This window comes from Pyxicephalus adspersus, chromosome 10, assembly GCF_032062135.1.
Source record: "Pyxicephalus adspersus chromosome 10, UCB_Pads_2.0, whole genome shotgun sequence".
Classification (NCBI taxonomy): domain Eukaryota; kingdom Metazoa; phylum Chordata; class Amphibia; order Anura; family Pyxicephalidae; genus Pyxicephalus; species Pyxicephalus adspersus.
Window position 1 is genome coordinate 8222212 of NC_092867.1, and position 12480 is coordinate 8234691.

At 40.7% G+C, this 12480-nt stretch overlaps 1 protein-coding gene across 3 annotated transcripts in view; it reads right to left on the minus strand.

The window, feature by feature from the left end:
* Window positions 1–6449: 6449 nt before the first annotated feature.
* KCNIP2 (potassium voltage-gated channel interacting protein 2) overlaps window positions 6450–12480 on the minus strand; it is a 229838-nt gene continuing 223807 nt past the window's right edge. For all 3 annotated transcript variants that reach the window (XM_072424466.1, XM_072424468.1, XM_072424467.1), the window contains one exon: window positions 6450–11188. In XM_072424466.1, coding sequence (XP_072280567.1) covers window positions 11141–11188 — 48 coding nt within the window. In that variant the 3' untranslated portion in view covers window positions 6450–11140. The remainder of the gene's footprint in view (window positions 11189–12480) is intronic.

Genomic DNA, 12480 nt, shown 5'->3' on the forward strand with positions numbered 1-12480 from the left:
GTACACCTGTGGCTTACACCCCCTAAAATTTCATTTCTAGCCCATTGTTAGAACATAAAAAACTTTCTCGGTTGAGGCGGTGGAGGGCTTGCTGCGGGTTAGGCTGCAGGTTGGGGGCCCTTTGTTGGTACATGAGCATGGGGCTTTTCTGTCCCGTTTTCAATTCATTGCGGTTTTCAAGCATTGTGTGGGTTTGAGGTGGGGAATTTTTCTTCCCAATCATTTGGCACAGGGGCAGCTACAGAGCCAGCCAGATGGGGATTGGGTTAGGAGGTCATTAGACCTATATGGTGGTGGGAATCTAGAAGGTTCCAGTTAGACCTCATTTATGGTGAATTTGTGGGGTTAATTGGGGGGGAGGGATGGTTGTTGGTTTGTGGGGGGGGAGGTATTGTGAATTTTGTTTGTCATTTTAGGTGGTCAGCACTGCTTGGTGTGGAATATTGGGCACTCCTATATCTGGTTCGGGATGCGAAGGACGGATGTCCGGCCAGAGGGTCCCCAATTAGGATCGCCGAAGCAAAGGTTCGCTGGATCTGTGTACCAGGAATGAAGTGTTGGATAGTGCACGGCGCTAGATAGACCTCCGAGCGTGGTTGTTCTGCATGTTGGGGGTAATAATTTCGGGCGCATTTCCATGAGAGAATTTGTTCCGGATGTGCGGTTGGACTTCCTGAGGTTGCGACTAGAGTTTCCGAGTATGGTTATTGTATGGTCTGATATTGTGGCTAGAACTAGTTGGGAGGGTAGCCAGATCAGTTGAAAAGCCTACCAAGGCCAAGATCAAGGTGAACAACGAGGTAGGGAGGTTTGTGGCTAGTAATGGAGGAATAGTGGTGCGTCACAGGGAGCTTGAGTAGGAGATCTGGCGGTATCTACGGAGGGATGGGGTTCATTTGAACGCCATAGGTACCGATTTGTGGTTTCTTGGTTTGCAGGATGGGTGGAGAGATTGAGGTCTGGTTGAAGAAGAGTCCGGAGTTTAGGTATGGTGAGGGGGACACCCAAGTTGGTGGGGCGCGCCTTTAAGTGGTGGATGGTGTAGGCCCCTGAGGCGGTGTTTGGCGGCTAGGAGCCAGTGTGTCATTGATGTATTGGACGAGATTGGTTATGCAGACTTTACCTTCCAGACCTGCAGCCTTGTTGTTTGGGTTAAACTGTTGGTTGAGTTAAGATTTGATTATTATGTTTAAAGGGAGGATCATTCGTATGTTATTTGGATGTTTTTTTTCTTTCAAGTTGTGTGTGTGTGTGTGTGTGTGTGTGTGTGTGTGTGTGTATACGTATATGTATGTGTGTGTGTGTGTATATATTTTTTAAAAAGACATGGATTTTCCACCCAAATGTTTTCTCCTTCTGTTAACTTAAATGATTTATTCCTAATGCCCAGGCATATTGCTATAGACCTGTCAGTGTCATTTCGGTTTCTAGAATATGTCAGAGTAACGTACCAGAAGTTCCATATGCAATTAGCTGCTGCGTGACATGATCTAAAGATCAGCACACTGACATGTCACTCTTGGGTCTAATCTTGGCAATATCATTCCAAGAGTAGAATTTCAGGGGCATTTGTGCAGGTGATATGAATAGAGATTTTTGCATATTATTATCAGATTTTTTACATCTTATCATTTCATTTCACTTTGCTATATAGTTTATGGTTTTTAAGTATGTACTTTATCATTTTCTCTTGCTGTCATAATGGATCAGCTTAGACTTAATCAGATGGGTAAATTTTCCATGCCCCTATAAGTTAGCAGTGCATTGAGCACCATCATGAAGGTATTATGACATTGGTGACAGGGAATCTGACATTTATGCATACATGCAGAGAAAATGGAATATATTCACAGTCAGATATCTGTTTTATTCATATTTCTAGCTGTTCTTTTTAGAGCTTGGTATTGATACATGTACTATAGATAAGACTTTGCTGTAGTTTTTTATGAGATTTAAAATATAATGTGTTTAGGACTTGTTTTATTGGTATGGTGCGTACACCACCCAACAGACCATTCATCAAGTTGATTAAAAAACAGGTATAAGAAATCCATCACAATCATTTCCATAGCTCAAGTAAAAGACTTCCCCTCCAGGTTTGGCAATAATGAATTAATAGCAAATCGTGTGGAACTGAAATGATTGCTGTAATAACACCTAATAAATGGCAGGCCACTGTTGTGGCATAGTGATCATCTCATGTTGGGGATATCTCCCTAAAGACAACCTAAAATAATCCACAGTGAATGATAAATTGTTTTCTTATCATTTGCTGTTTTATCTTCGTTTTACTAATACAAATGTTAATTTAGGTTTCATTATTTTTGCTGTATAAAACTTTTGAAAGACATAGTTTCTCTCATGCTTTCCTAAAAAAAAAAAGTTTACACTAACCTAAATCTAGTGGTATTGTAGTCGTTCAGTTTACTCGGTCATGGCAGGCTGGTGACTCTTAGACTTCTTGGCTGCCTGAATGTTGGACAGAATGATGGTGACCCCACTAGCTCCTTGGTTTAGGGGTCAGGGGTCACTAGCAGGTTTAAGGAGTCAGGGGATTATAATTTAGGGTCTTGATTTGATTTTAGCACAAGCCTTTTTGCCTTGTTTACTTTGCCCAGATATGACCATAAAAAATGTTCTTTTCCCAAACTTAGAAGAGCGGTATTTTATGAAGCAAAAACTTATATTTTCATACATCACTTATGTATAATTTTTTATAGTGCTGTTATCACATTCCACATTACTTTATAGTCTAAAGTCACACCCCTGTCTCTCCCCTGAAGAAGTCAGAGTGTAATGCCCACATTACTGTCACATGTCAAAAGCATAGGGTGTGATTTAATAACGCTCTCTAAGGCTGGAGAGGATACACTTTCACCAGTGAAGCTGGGTGATCCAGCAAACCTGGAATGGATCTGGTCCAGGATTTAAAACATTTGAGAACAAAAATGTCAAATGACTTTTAGGAAATCCATTCTAGGTTTGCTGGATGACCCAGCTTCACTAATGAAAGTGTATCCTCCCTAGCCTTGGAGAGTTTTAAATAAATCAGGCCCATAGTCAAAGGTTAACTTAAGGGAAAGCCAATTACCCTACCAGTATGTTTTTGGGATGTGGGAAGAAACCAAATTAAACACATGGAAATCATACAGACCAGGGGTGGCCACACTTTTTTGGCTTGCGAGCTACTTTTAAAATTACCAAATCAAATTGATCTACCAAACAATAAAAACTTGGACTTGATAACTCCTGTGTGCAGTAGAATTTATTTTGAAATGCAGGGCTCTGTGATCCACTGGCGTTGCCTTTGCGATCTACCGGTAGATCGCGACACCCCTGATACAGACTATGCAGATAGTGTCCTGGCTGAGATTCAAACTGGTGACACTGTGCTGCACTGTACATTGTAGGCAACCAGCAGGAAAGGTACTAGAGGGCAGATATGTGCCATACAGGTTGCTGGTCTCAATGCTGTAAATTCCAGGGATTGCAGTGTGGCTGTTCTAGCAGGCCATCCCGGGTTTTCCCCACTGCTGGAGAAGAGTCCAGGTGCAGCTCCCAGAGGAAGTAAAAAGGGAATGGCTGCCAGAGAGCAAGGGAGGAAAAAGACTCTACTGGAGAGGGCTTGAGAACCTTCCTCTACACAGTGTTCCTGGGAAGGAGGGAGCGAGAGAGAGAGACAAGACTCTACAGACAAGGTGACCCTAGTTGATTTTCTACCTTTTTGTTGGAAATGGACTGTCATAGCACCCAGGACAGCGGAAGATAAGTGCTTGTCTTTGATCTTTAACTGGCTGAAGCTAAGCCATCCTGTTGGGACAATTTTTTGTTGTTGTTTTTTCTTTGCAATAAACCCTGATTTGGCATCCAGTCCTGCTAATTGCCTACTCTTTGTCCAGCTAATTCCCACATAATATATATAATCACAGAGTTTACATTTATGAAAATTGTGAATTTAGTTATTTATTCTTAAATAAACAGCTGCTTGCCAGCCATTTTAACCTCCTGGGTGTTTCATGTCTGGATTTTTGTACTACAAGCGGTACACTGTTTTTCATTTTTTTTTTTTTTTTTTTTTTTATATACTGTAGACCTGTAATTTACAAACAAGGGTCTAGTAGATATCCTGAATATAATAAAGTTTGAAACACACAGTCATGTAAAATAAAATAAATAAATAAGTTTCTGTTCCTTGTCCTTCATAATTCTTGTTCCCCAAATGTCATTATTTGTGCAGATATATCCAGCTAGGGCTAGAAACATGCAACATGCTTCCTAAGGCAGGGGTTTGCTATTGGTGAATGTTAGAATGAGGGACTGAGAATTTGAATTTCCCACCACACCTCCCATCCACAGGCGCACGCATAACTCACCAAAATATGTCCAATATTTATTAAATGTAATAATACATTTTAAATAAAAAAACACTTATAAAAAAATGTATAATGTACTATAGTTTATATAATATGTATTATATAAAGATTTCTTTATATTGGCCTCAATACAACTATTTTGTATTGAAATCCAATACAAAATGATTTGAATTTTTGCCACGCCTTCCGCCCACACCGACGTCTCCGGGAAACCCCAGAGATCGTCTCTGCATTCAGCAGCTGAAGACAGAAGAAAGAAGACGTCTCCAGAGGAGCTGCGTGGACCGAACACTGGACATAACACCAGACTTAGTATTAGATTTCCCTTCTCACTTATTTGTACCGGGATGTCCCCATATTAGTTTTATGTGTGAATCTTGTGTGTGGTAAATTACCATGGCAAGCACTCATGACCTTCTGCTCCGCCCACACTCATCCCTCACTTCTCAATCATCATCACATGACTGGGAAAAGAAGAAAAAAAAACAAAATTTGCTGACCAATCAGAGTAATTCCTCTTTGATGGCAATCTCTTATAAGCCCCTGTAGTCCCCTCCTCACTGCTGCAGCCATGAAGACCCCAGGGGAAGGGAATGGGGCAGATTTTAGGAGTTTAAAACTAAAGTAAAACCCAGACGGATCATTATAACCTGGGCTTATCTCATCCAAAAACCCCAATTAAAAAAAAATAAGTTCACTTTAAGCTGACCCAGTAACGTAAACATATATTTCATCCACACCTCCAGAGGGCGGCAAACATCAAGCTGATGTGCAGCAGGAATTAATAAACCACAGGCTGTTAGCATTTAGATGTTTGATTTATGTTTATGAATACCCAGGGCCCAGTACAGAATACCCCTTGTGCCCTCACTGATGACTGCCCTGCCCAGTGGTAATTTAGGACCAGTGTTTTGCATTTATAAACCTGGTTTCCAGATTTTCACTGTTATATTTAATATACAGAGATGTAAATGTGCCCTCTAGTGGCCATCTGTAGAGCAACTTTCCGGGTAAATATAGTGGGCAATGAGACTCTCTCAGTTAATGAATAACCCCAATGCAGACCCCCATTAGTGCAGACCCCTCTCAATGACAGACTAAAGCTACATACACACTTCCAATTATTATCGTTGGAAAACGAACGACGAACGTTCATGCACGATATATATGAACGATCGTATAGCACCGATCCTGCACATAGAGTTAACGACACGATCGTTCGTAGATATTGTACACACAATAGATACGATCGTTTGAGCGATAGAGGAACTATGTGCACGACAGGAAAGTGAACGGACGTTCGTTCATCACGCATGCTCAGACCATGGACGATCAACGAACGACCGTACACACGAACGATGTTCAACGATCGTCGCCCAATCCGATCCGTCGGTCCGGTCGTTCGTTTCCAGCGACTTTCCTCGTTCGTCGGCGTCGTTGGTTACTTTTTTACGAACGATTTTTTGCCCAATCGATCGTTCGTCGTTCGATTGGAACGATAAAAATTGGAAGTGTGTACGCACCTTTACACCAATGCAAACCCCTATCAGTGCAGACCCCTCCCAATGACAGACTAACCCCAATGTAGAACCCTCTTAATGAAAAAATAACCCTGATGCAGACCCCAATTAGTGCAGACTCCTCTCAACAGCAGACTAACCACAATGCAAAACCCTCCTTGTTTCCGATCCCCAGTGTCAAATACCCTTCTGTTTTAGCTGCTCCAAATATAATTCACTGTAAGCTTTAATACCTGTTCCTTCTCCCACAAAGAAAAAAATAGAACTCTGTCACTGTTGCAGATAGCCCTTTCAAACATTACCTGCTCTGTATACACACAGCCATTGTAAGTTTCAATTAGAGAGAGACGGTCTGAAAGCAAACAGCTTCTTCTCTTTTTTTCTCAAAAGAACTCCTAATTTACTGTTACCTTAATCAATGTTACTGCCAAATAAAGGGGGCCCATAATGAAAATATGAAGTCCTGATCCTTGAGATTGTTATAGGGGTACAACAAAATATAAAAAATATATATTACCATTTTAAATGAGAGTAATAATCAGCCAATATTCATATCTTGTGCATAGCAATCTTGGTTTTTATTCTTTTTGTACAAAATAGACATATCTGAAATGCAAAGCAGCTATTATAGGCTAACAAACCAGACACGTTTAAATATCATCGGGTGAATTATCTATTTACACAGCTCATGCGATTAATATGTGAGGTTTTCCTTTTTTTTTTTCTTTTTTTTTTTGTTACATATTTAATATATTTAGGTCAGTGCGGTTTTCGAGATGAAACAGGCATCCAGTCAATGGAACACAAGGAAATTTTCATAGAACATTCCTCCAAGTCATGTAGAAAGATGAGGTTATAGAAACGTTCAGTCCATACCTGTCATGCTGGAAATCTTTGACATTCACAAAAAAAAAGAAGAGACCTCCCATGAGGAATCTGGCTGGAAAGCTGTTGGAATTCTTTTCAGCCCCAGCATATTGCTAATTTTTTCTGAATCTCAGCATACACGGCCTGAGCGTGAAGCAATCATACGTCATCTCTGTATTTCTAAAGCGTGCTACTATTTCATTTTCTTTAAACCCTGCCCCCCATATAAAAAACGGCGAAGAAAAAAAGGGTCCTTCTTTCTGTCCCTACGTCATGGAAGATTATTGCACTTTGCAAAAGGAAAAATAAAATTGTGCATAGGATTTTCTGTACCAATCGGAATGGATTTTGTTGTCACGTGTAGAGCGCCTTCCCTGCGATCCAATGCAAAGCATTCCAAGACACAGCACCCATAGCTGTGTACATTCCCCAGGCCAGGACATCAATATGGAAAGATCTGCTTTGTTGGGAATCAGATACAAATCTATGGAAATGTTTCCTATATTTGTTTGGCAAAAATAATTATTTTCATAGAAATTGCAGGCTAAAGTAAGAATTTGGCTTGTGGTGCCCATTTTAGGACTTTCCTCCTACAAATATTTAACATTTCTCATTGCTGTCACCAAATTCCCCTGTGCAATGCTAAAGAGAACCTGTCCTGAATTACATTAATCTGAATAAAAATATCATGGGAGAGGGCATGACAGGGTGACAACACAGGAGCACAATTGGGAGACAGGGACAGAGGGTTGACACCCTATACCAGGAAGTGCCCAAGACGAGGACTGGTATGGCAGAATCGCCAGGTAGATTTTTAGTGCGAGCTACATTAAGAATATGTAGGAGGAATGGCCTACACATGGACAGCACATGCCTGATTCTCAACTGAACTGTCAGATCAATGGCCTGGAATAGAGTCAAATCCTCTACATGCTGTGGGTGACACTAGTGTCCTAGGATAAGATCAGAAGCATCTCAATAAAGGATCAATAAACTTCTTCCCATAATAACCACACATTTCCCATTTGTGCCCCCAATGTCAATATTAGAAACGGGGTCAGTGGGATTTTATTGGATGGCCAACAAGACCTCTTCTTTCTATTACATGGAGCTGGCAATGTTTTCCTCCAGTTGAATCTTGTTGAACAAATGTGGCCCCAATATCCATCACAATGGAAGATTCAAGGAGTGCCATCATTGACCCCTCCATTGATGGCCCCATTGGGCCCCTATTGACAACTTTATTGACAGCCCCATTGACTACCCCATTGACCAACTCATTGACGACCCCATTCCGGACCCATTGATACCTCCATTTACCACTCCATTGACAGCCCCATTGATGGATCTAATAATGGCCCCATTGAGTGCCCCATTGATGGCCCCATGGATTGCCCAATTGACCGACCCATTGAAGGACCCATTGATACCTCCATTTACCACTCCATTGACAGCCCCATTGATGGATCTAATAATGGCCCCATTGAGTGCTACATTGATGGCCCCATGGGTTACCCAATTGGCCAACCCATTGAAGGACCCATTGACAGACCCATTAATGGTCTCATTGGCAGCTTCATTGATAGTCCCATTGAAAGATCAATTGACAGCTCCATTGATGGTCCCATTGCCCAAAGAACAAGCTGTCAATGCACTCTTTGGTGCCAAAGAAGCCCAACCCTTTGTATTGTTGTGTGTCAAATGGGTGCATTGGGGTGCCATTTAAAATAATGGGCACCACAACTCGAGGTGTGTACGGGCCCCATGACCTTCCTTGGCTACTACTACTGCTCACAACTTCACCCCCCGAAGTCAATACAGGTTGGCTTTTCAGGGAAGCTATCACTGTCACAATATTGTTGTATTATCCCATCATCCATGTAGCATTAGGTTCCACTGCACTCAAAATAGAAAAAAAAAAAAAAAAGTACCCGTCGATTGGGCTTATGCATGAATCTGAATCCTAATTTAATAACTTCAGTAAAACATAGAATAAACAAATTGGATGGGGCCTACACAGTAAATTGGGCTTATACACCTATTGGGTACAGGTTCTCAAAAAATACATAAAGCGATATAAAAATACAGTTCATGGACACGGTCCCTCATAGCACATGCCTAAATGCTATAATATAAAATCTGATAATATTCTACAAACGCTGAGCTAGCCAGCGACTGTTACATCCTAAACAACAACAAAAAAAAAAGGAAAATGAACTAATTATATAAGAAACATTGTATCCGAATAAAGAACTCTAGGTCACATGATCTCTATAACAAAAACGCCAGAACGCAGTGCATATTTTGTTGTAGTTAAGAACTAAGAAAACCGGTGAGGCAATGATAAGGTTCAAGGCGGAGTTCCCTGGCTGCTGTGTCACTACCTTTCCCAGCATGCCTTGCCAGACAAGGGGGGCAGCTAGGTTTGTAGAGCTAGAATTATTTCCAATTTTTTGGGGGTCAGGGTGTCCTGATTTTCTTTAGACAGATCTGAACTTGAGTGAAAAATATATTTTATTAGGTATGTGTCCTTTTAAAAAAAAAAAAGTTTTTTTTTTTACTTAAAACTAAAATAAATATATGAATCTGTACTTATTTTAGCTTCTCAGTATCACATGAACCCAAACAGCCAATAGACAGCATTATAAAGGTATCAAGCAACTTCTTCCTATTCTCATTCTTCATTCTGCAGGTATGGTAAGACTGGAAGACGGGTGAGAATAAAGATCTGAATCTGAAGTTGATTCTCTCAATATTTTCCCTTCCCTGGTTCTTATTTTTCCTTTTCTCCAATATGCTAATTACATTTAATTTTGTTTTACCCAATGACATCATCACTGGGTCTGTGCTACCCTATGCAATACAGGCATGTCACTGCTAGTGGGAGGGGCCAGGTAATAGGGTGACCCTAAGACCTGATGAAAAGAGGACTGGCTCTTGGGAGGAGTTATGCAATTATAAAACCATTTAATAGGTGACTGTCAGTACGAAGGAGTGGGCGTTCCTATTCAGACCAATTACCCAATTACCCTAGGTAACGCCCACTTGAGATGACAAGCCTCCATGATTGGATGAACGGATATCCAATGAATGAAACGGTGTGATCAGGAAAGTGAAGCTGGGTGGGGCTAGATGATGCTGGGCATCCTCTGACTAGGAAAGTAGGCGGGCTCTATTTGGCTTGCTGCAGCTTCCAATGCACACTATGAGAAGCTCACAGTGTGTAGTAAAATCAGAGTAAGCAAGGGGAGGCTGGCGGCAGACGTAATAAAAAGGAGGCAGGAGGAGGAGGAGGGTAGATTTAATGAAGAGGAGGTTGAAGGTCACATTGAAAGAAGAGGAGGCTGGAGAGCAAATTTATTGAACTGCAGGCTGAAGGGCAGATTTAATGAAAGGGAGGCCGGAGGGCAGATTTATTAAAGTAGAGGCCATAACGCAGATTTATTCAAGGGGAAGCCCGGAGGGCACATTTATTGAACTGGAGGCTTAAGGGCAGATTTATTGAAGGAGGGGCTGAAGGGCAGATCTATTAAATGAAGGGATTTGAAGAAGAGGAAGCTGAAGGGCAGATGTATGCAAGGGGAGGCTGGGAGGCAGATTTATTGAAGGGGAATGAAGCCAATGTTCTTAATTTAATACTTTATTTTTAGGTAGATACTAGAAGGCCATGCAACCCATTGGTTCCCAGCTCTGCCCCCTGCATGAACTGCAGGAGGTTCTCATAGATTTTGCTGGATTTTGAACTGATTGAATATTAAGAAAACATCTGATGAGTACAAATCTATTGAGGGGTTTGCAGCCTACCAGATACCTCTCTATATGATCTCCCTATATCCATTCATAGAATATATATATGGATGGGAATAAGGGAATAGGATTGTATATCCCACCAAGGAGCGCTGCAAATGTTTTCTATAAAGTGCTGCAGAATACATTGGCTCTATATGAATTAATAATTGTAATAAATATTGATACACCGCTGCAGATGCTGTAACATTATTAATGTTTCATGAAAAATGAAAGATTTATGTCAATATTTTCCTGGTTCTGGACAAAAAGTTTATTTTACTCTGTAAAAGGTAATAGAAGGATCCCATGAACTTGAAAAAAAAAAAATCCTTAAATCATTATTTCCAATTCTGGCAAAATCCAATCTGTTGTCTTGGATGGATCCACTGGGTGGCAGTGTGATAACGCCAGGAAACCGGAGCTTCGGAATCTTCGACGGTTGGGTTTTTTATTTTGTTAAAGTGTTTACAACAGCCGTAAGTACAGATAATTATAATTGCATTTTAGTTTGCATCAGACACACGGTTCTGTAATTGTGCAGCCAGAAGAATGTCTATTCAAAAAGTGGGTTCTTCAAATTTGCAGCTTTTGCTAAATGACATTGTCGAAGAGCTGCATGGATCGCATTATATTTTCATCCTGTAAAAAGATAATACATTATACCCTTTGTAACACATAGCTATGCATTGTTATACCTGACATATAATAAATAAATGGGGTTCCGCCAGCGGTTGCTGGGGGTTCCTTGAACTGTTGCTGGAATTGGGAGCAGTAAGACCAGAAAGGTTCCCCAACTGAAAACTTATCTCCCTTGCATTGGTCAAATCATTAACTTTACCAGTTTTCCTAAATAAAAATGGAGGACTTCTTTAGAAACCAAATGATTTATATTTGAGTATATACAGTAGAAATTTCAATCATTGAAATTTCATATCAACTTTATTATCTTTTATTTATTATTTATCTAATTTCAAAAACATTTGCAATATGTTTAACATGATACCTGGTGATCCTGCCAAGGTCCTAATTGAGCCTAGACCAGCCAGTCTCATCCTTGGTTCCTCCAGAGGTTGCTAGGCGTTTCTCGAACTGTGGCTGATTGACCTCCCTTTTGGATGCCTGTGTTGTTCTGGGGTCAACACCATTTATTGAAGCCAACTGAATGACTCCAATGATGTTTTTAGGTGTCTATAAAGGTGTTATTCTACCCACCCCTGTACAAGGGGCATTCTGTTCACTGGCCACCAATTTAGGAGGCTTTTCCCCAATAAGCTCCTCCAAAAATTGGTTTTAGTAGGGGTTCCTTGAGACAAAAAAATCGTTTCATGACCTTGTTGCATCCTGTTTCAAAACCATGGCCAATAATATGGAGTTTCCCCTATTTGTCACTATAACAGCCTCTATTCTCCTGGAAAAAATGCTGCAAGATTTTGGAGTGGGTCTGTAGGAAATTGTGTCCATTAGGCCCCATTTATGGGATCAGATGCTGATGTTGGCCAAGAAGACCTGACTCACATTTGGCATTCCACCTCATCCCAAAGATGGCTTGTATGGTTAGGGTCAGAGAAGTTCAGAACTCAAGTTCCTTCACACCAAACATCAAACTACAGGATGGACAGTTGACCATCACATGAGGGAAAGTTTATGGACTTCCATCGAAATGGTTGAGTTTAAGAGTTTCTATTGAAGGGTAATGTCAATCCAACACCATATAAATATGTTTTAGATAACTATTGACTTTCAACCTTGAGGTAGCAGTTTGGGGAAGGTCTTTTTGTGTTCCAGAGTTACTAAAGACATGGCTTGATGAGTTTTGTGTGGTGGAACCCTTAAGATTAGATGAACGCCAACTATGGGGAAAGCACCGTTTTCCATAAACATTCACAAGATTAATATCTGTCCAATATGGAAATCAGCAATGACCACATTAC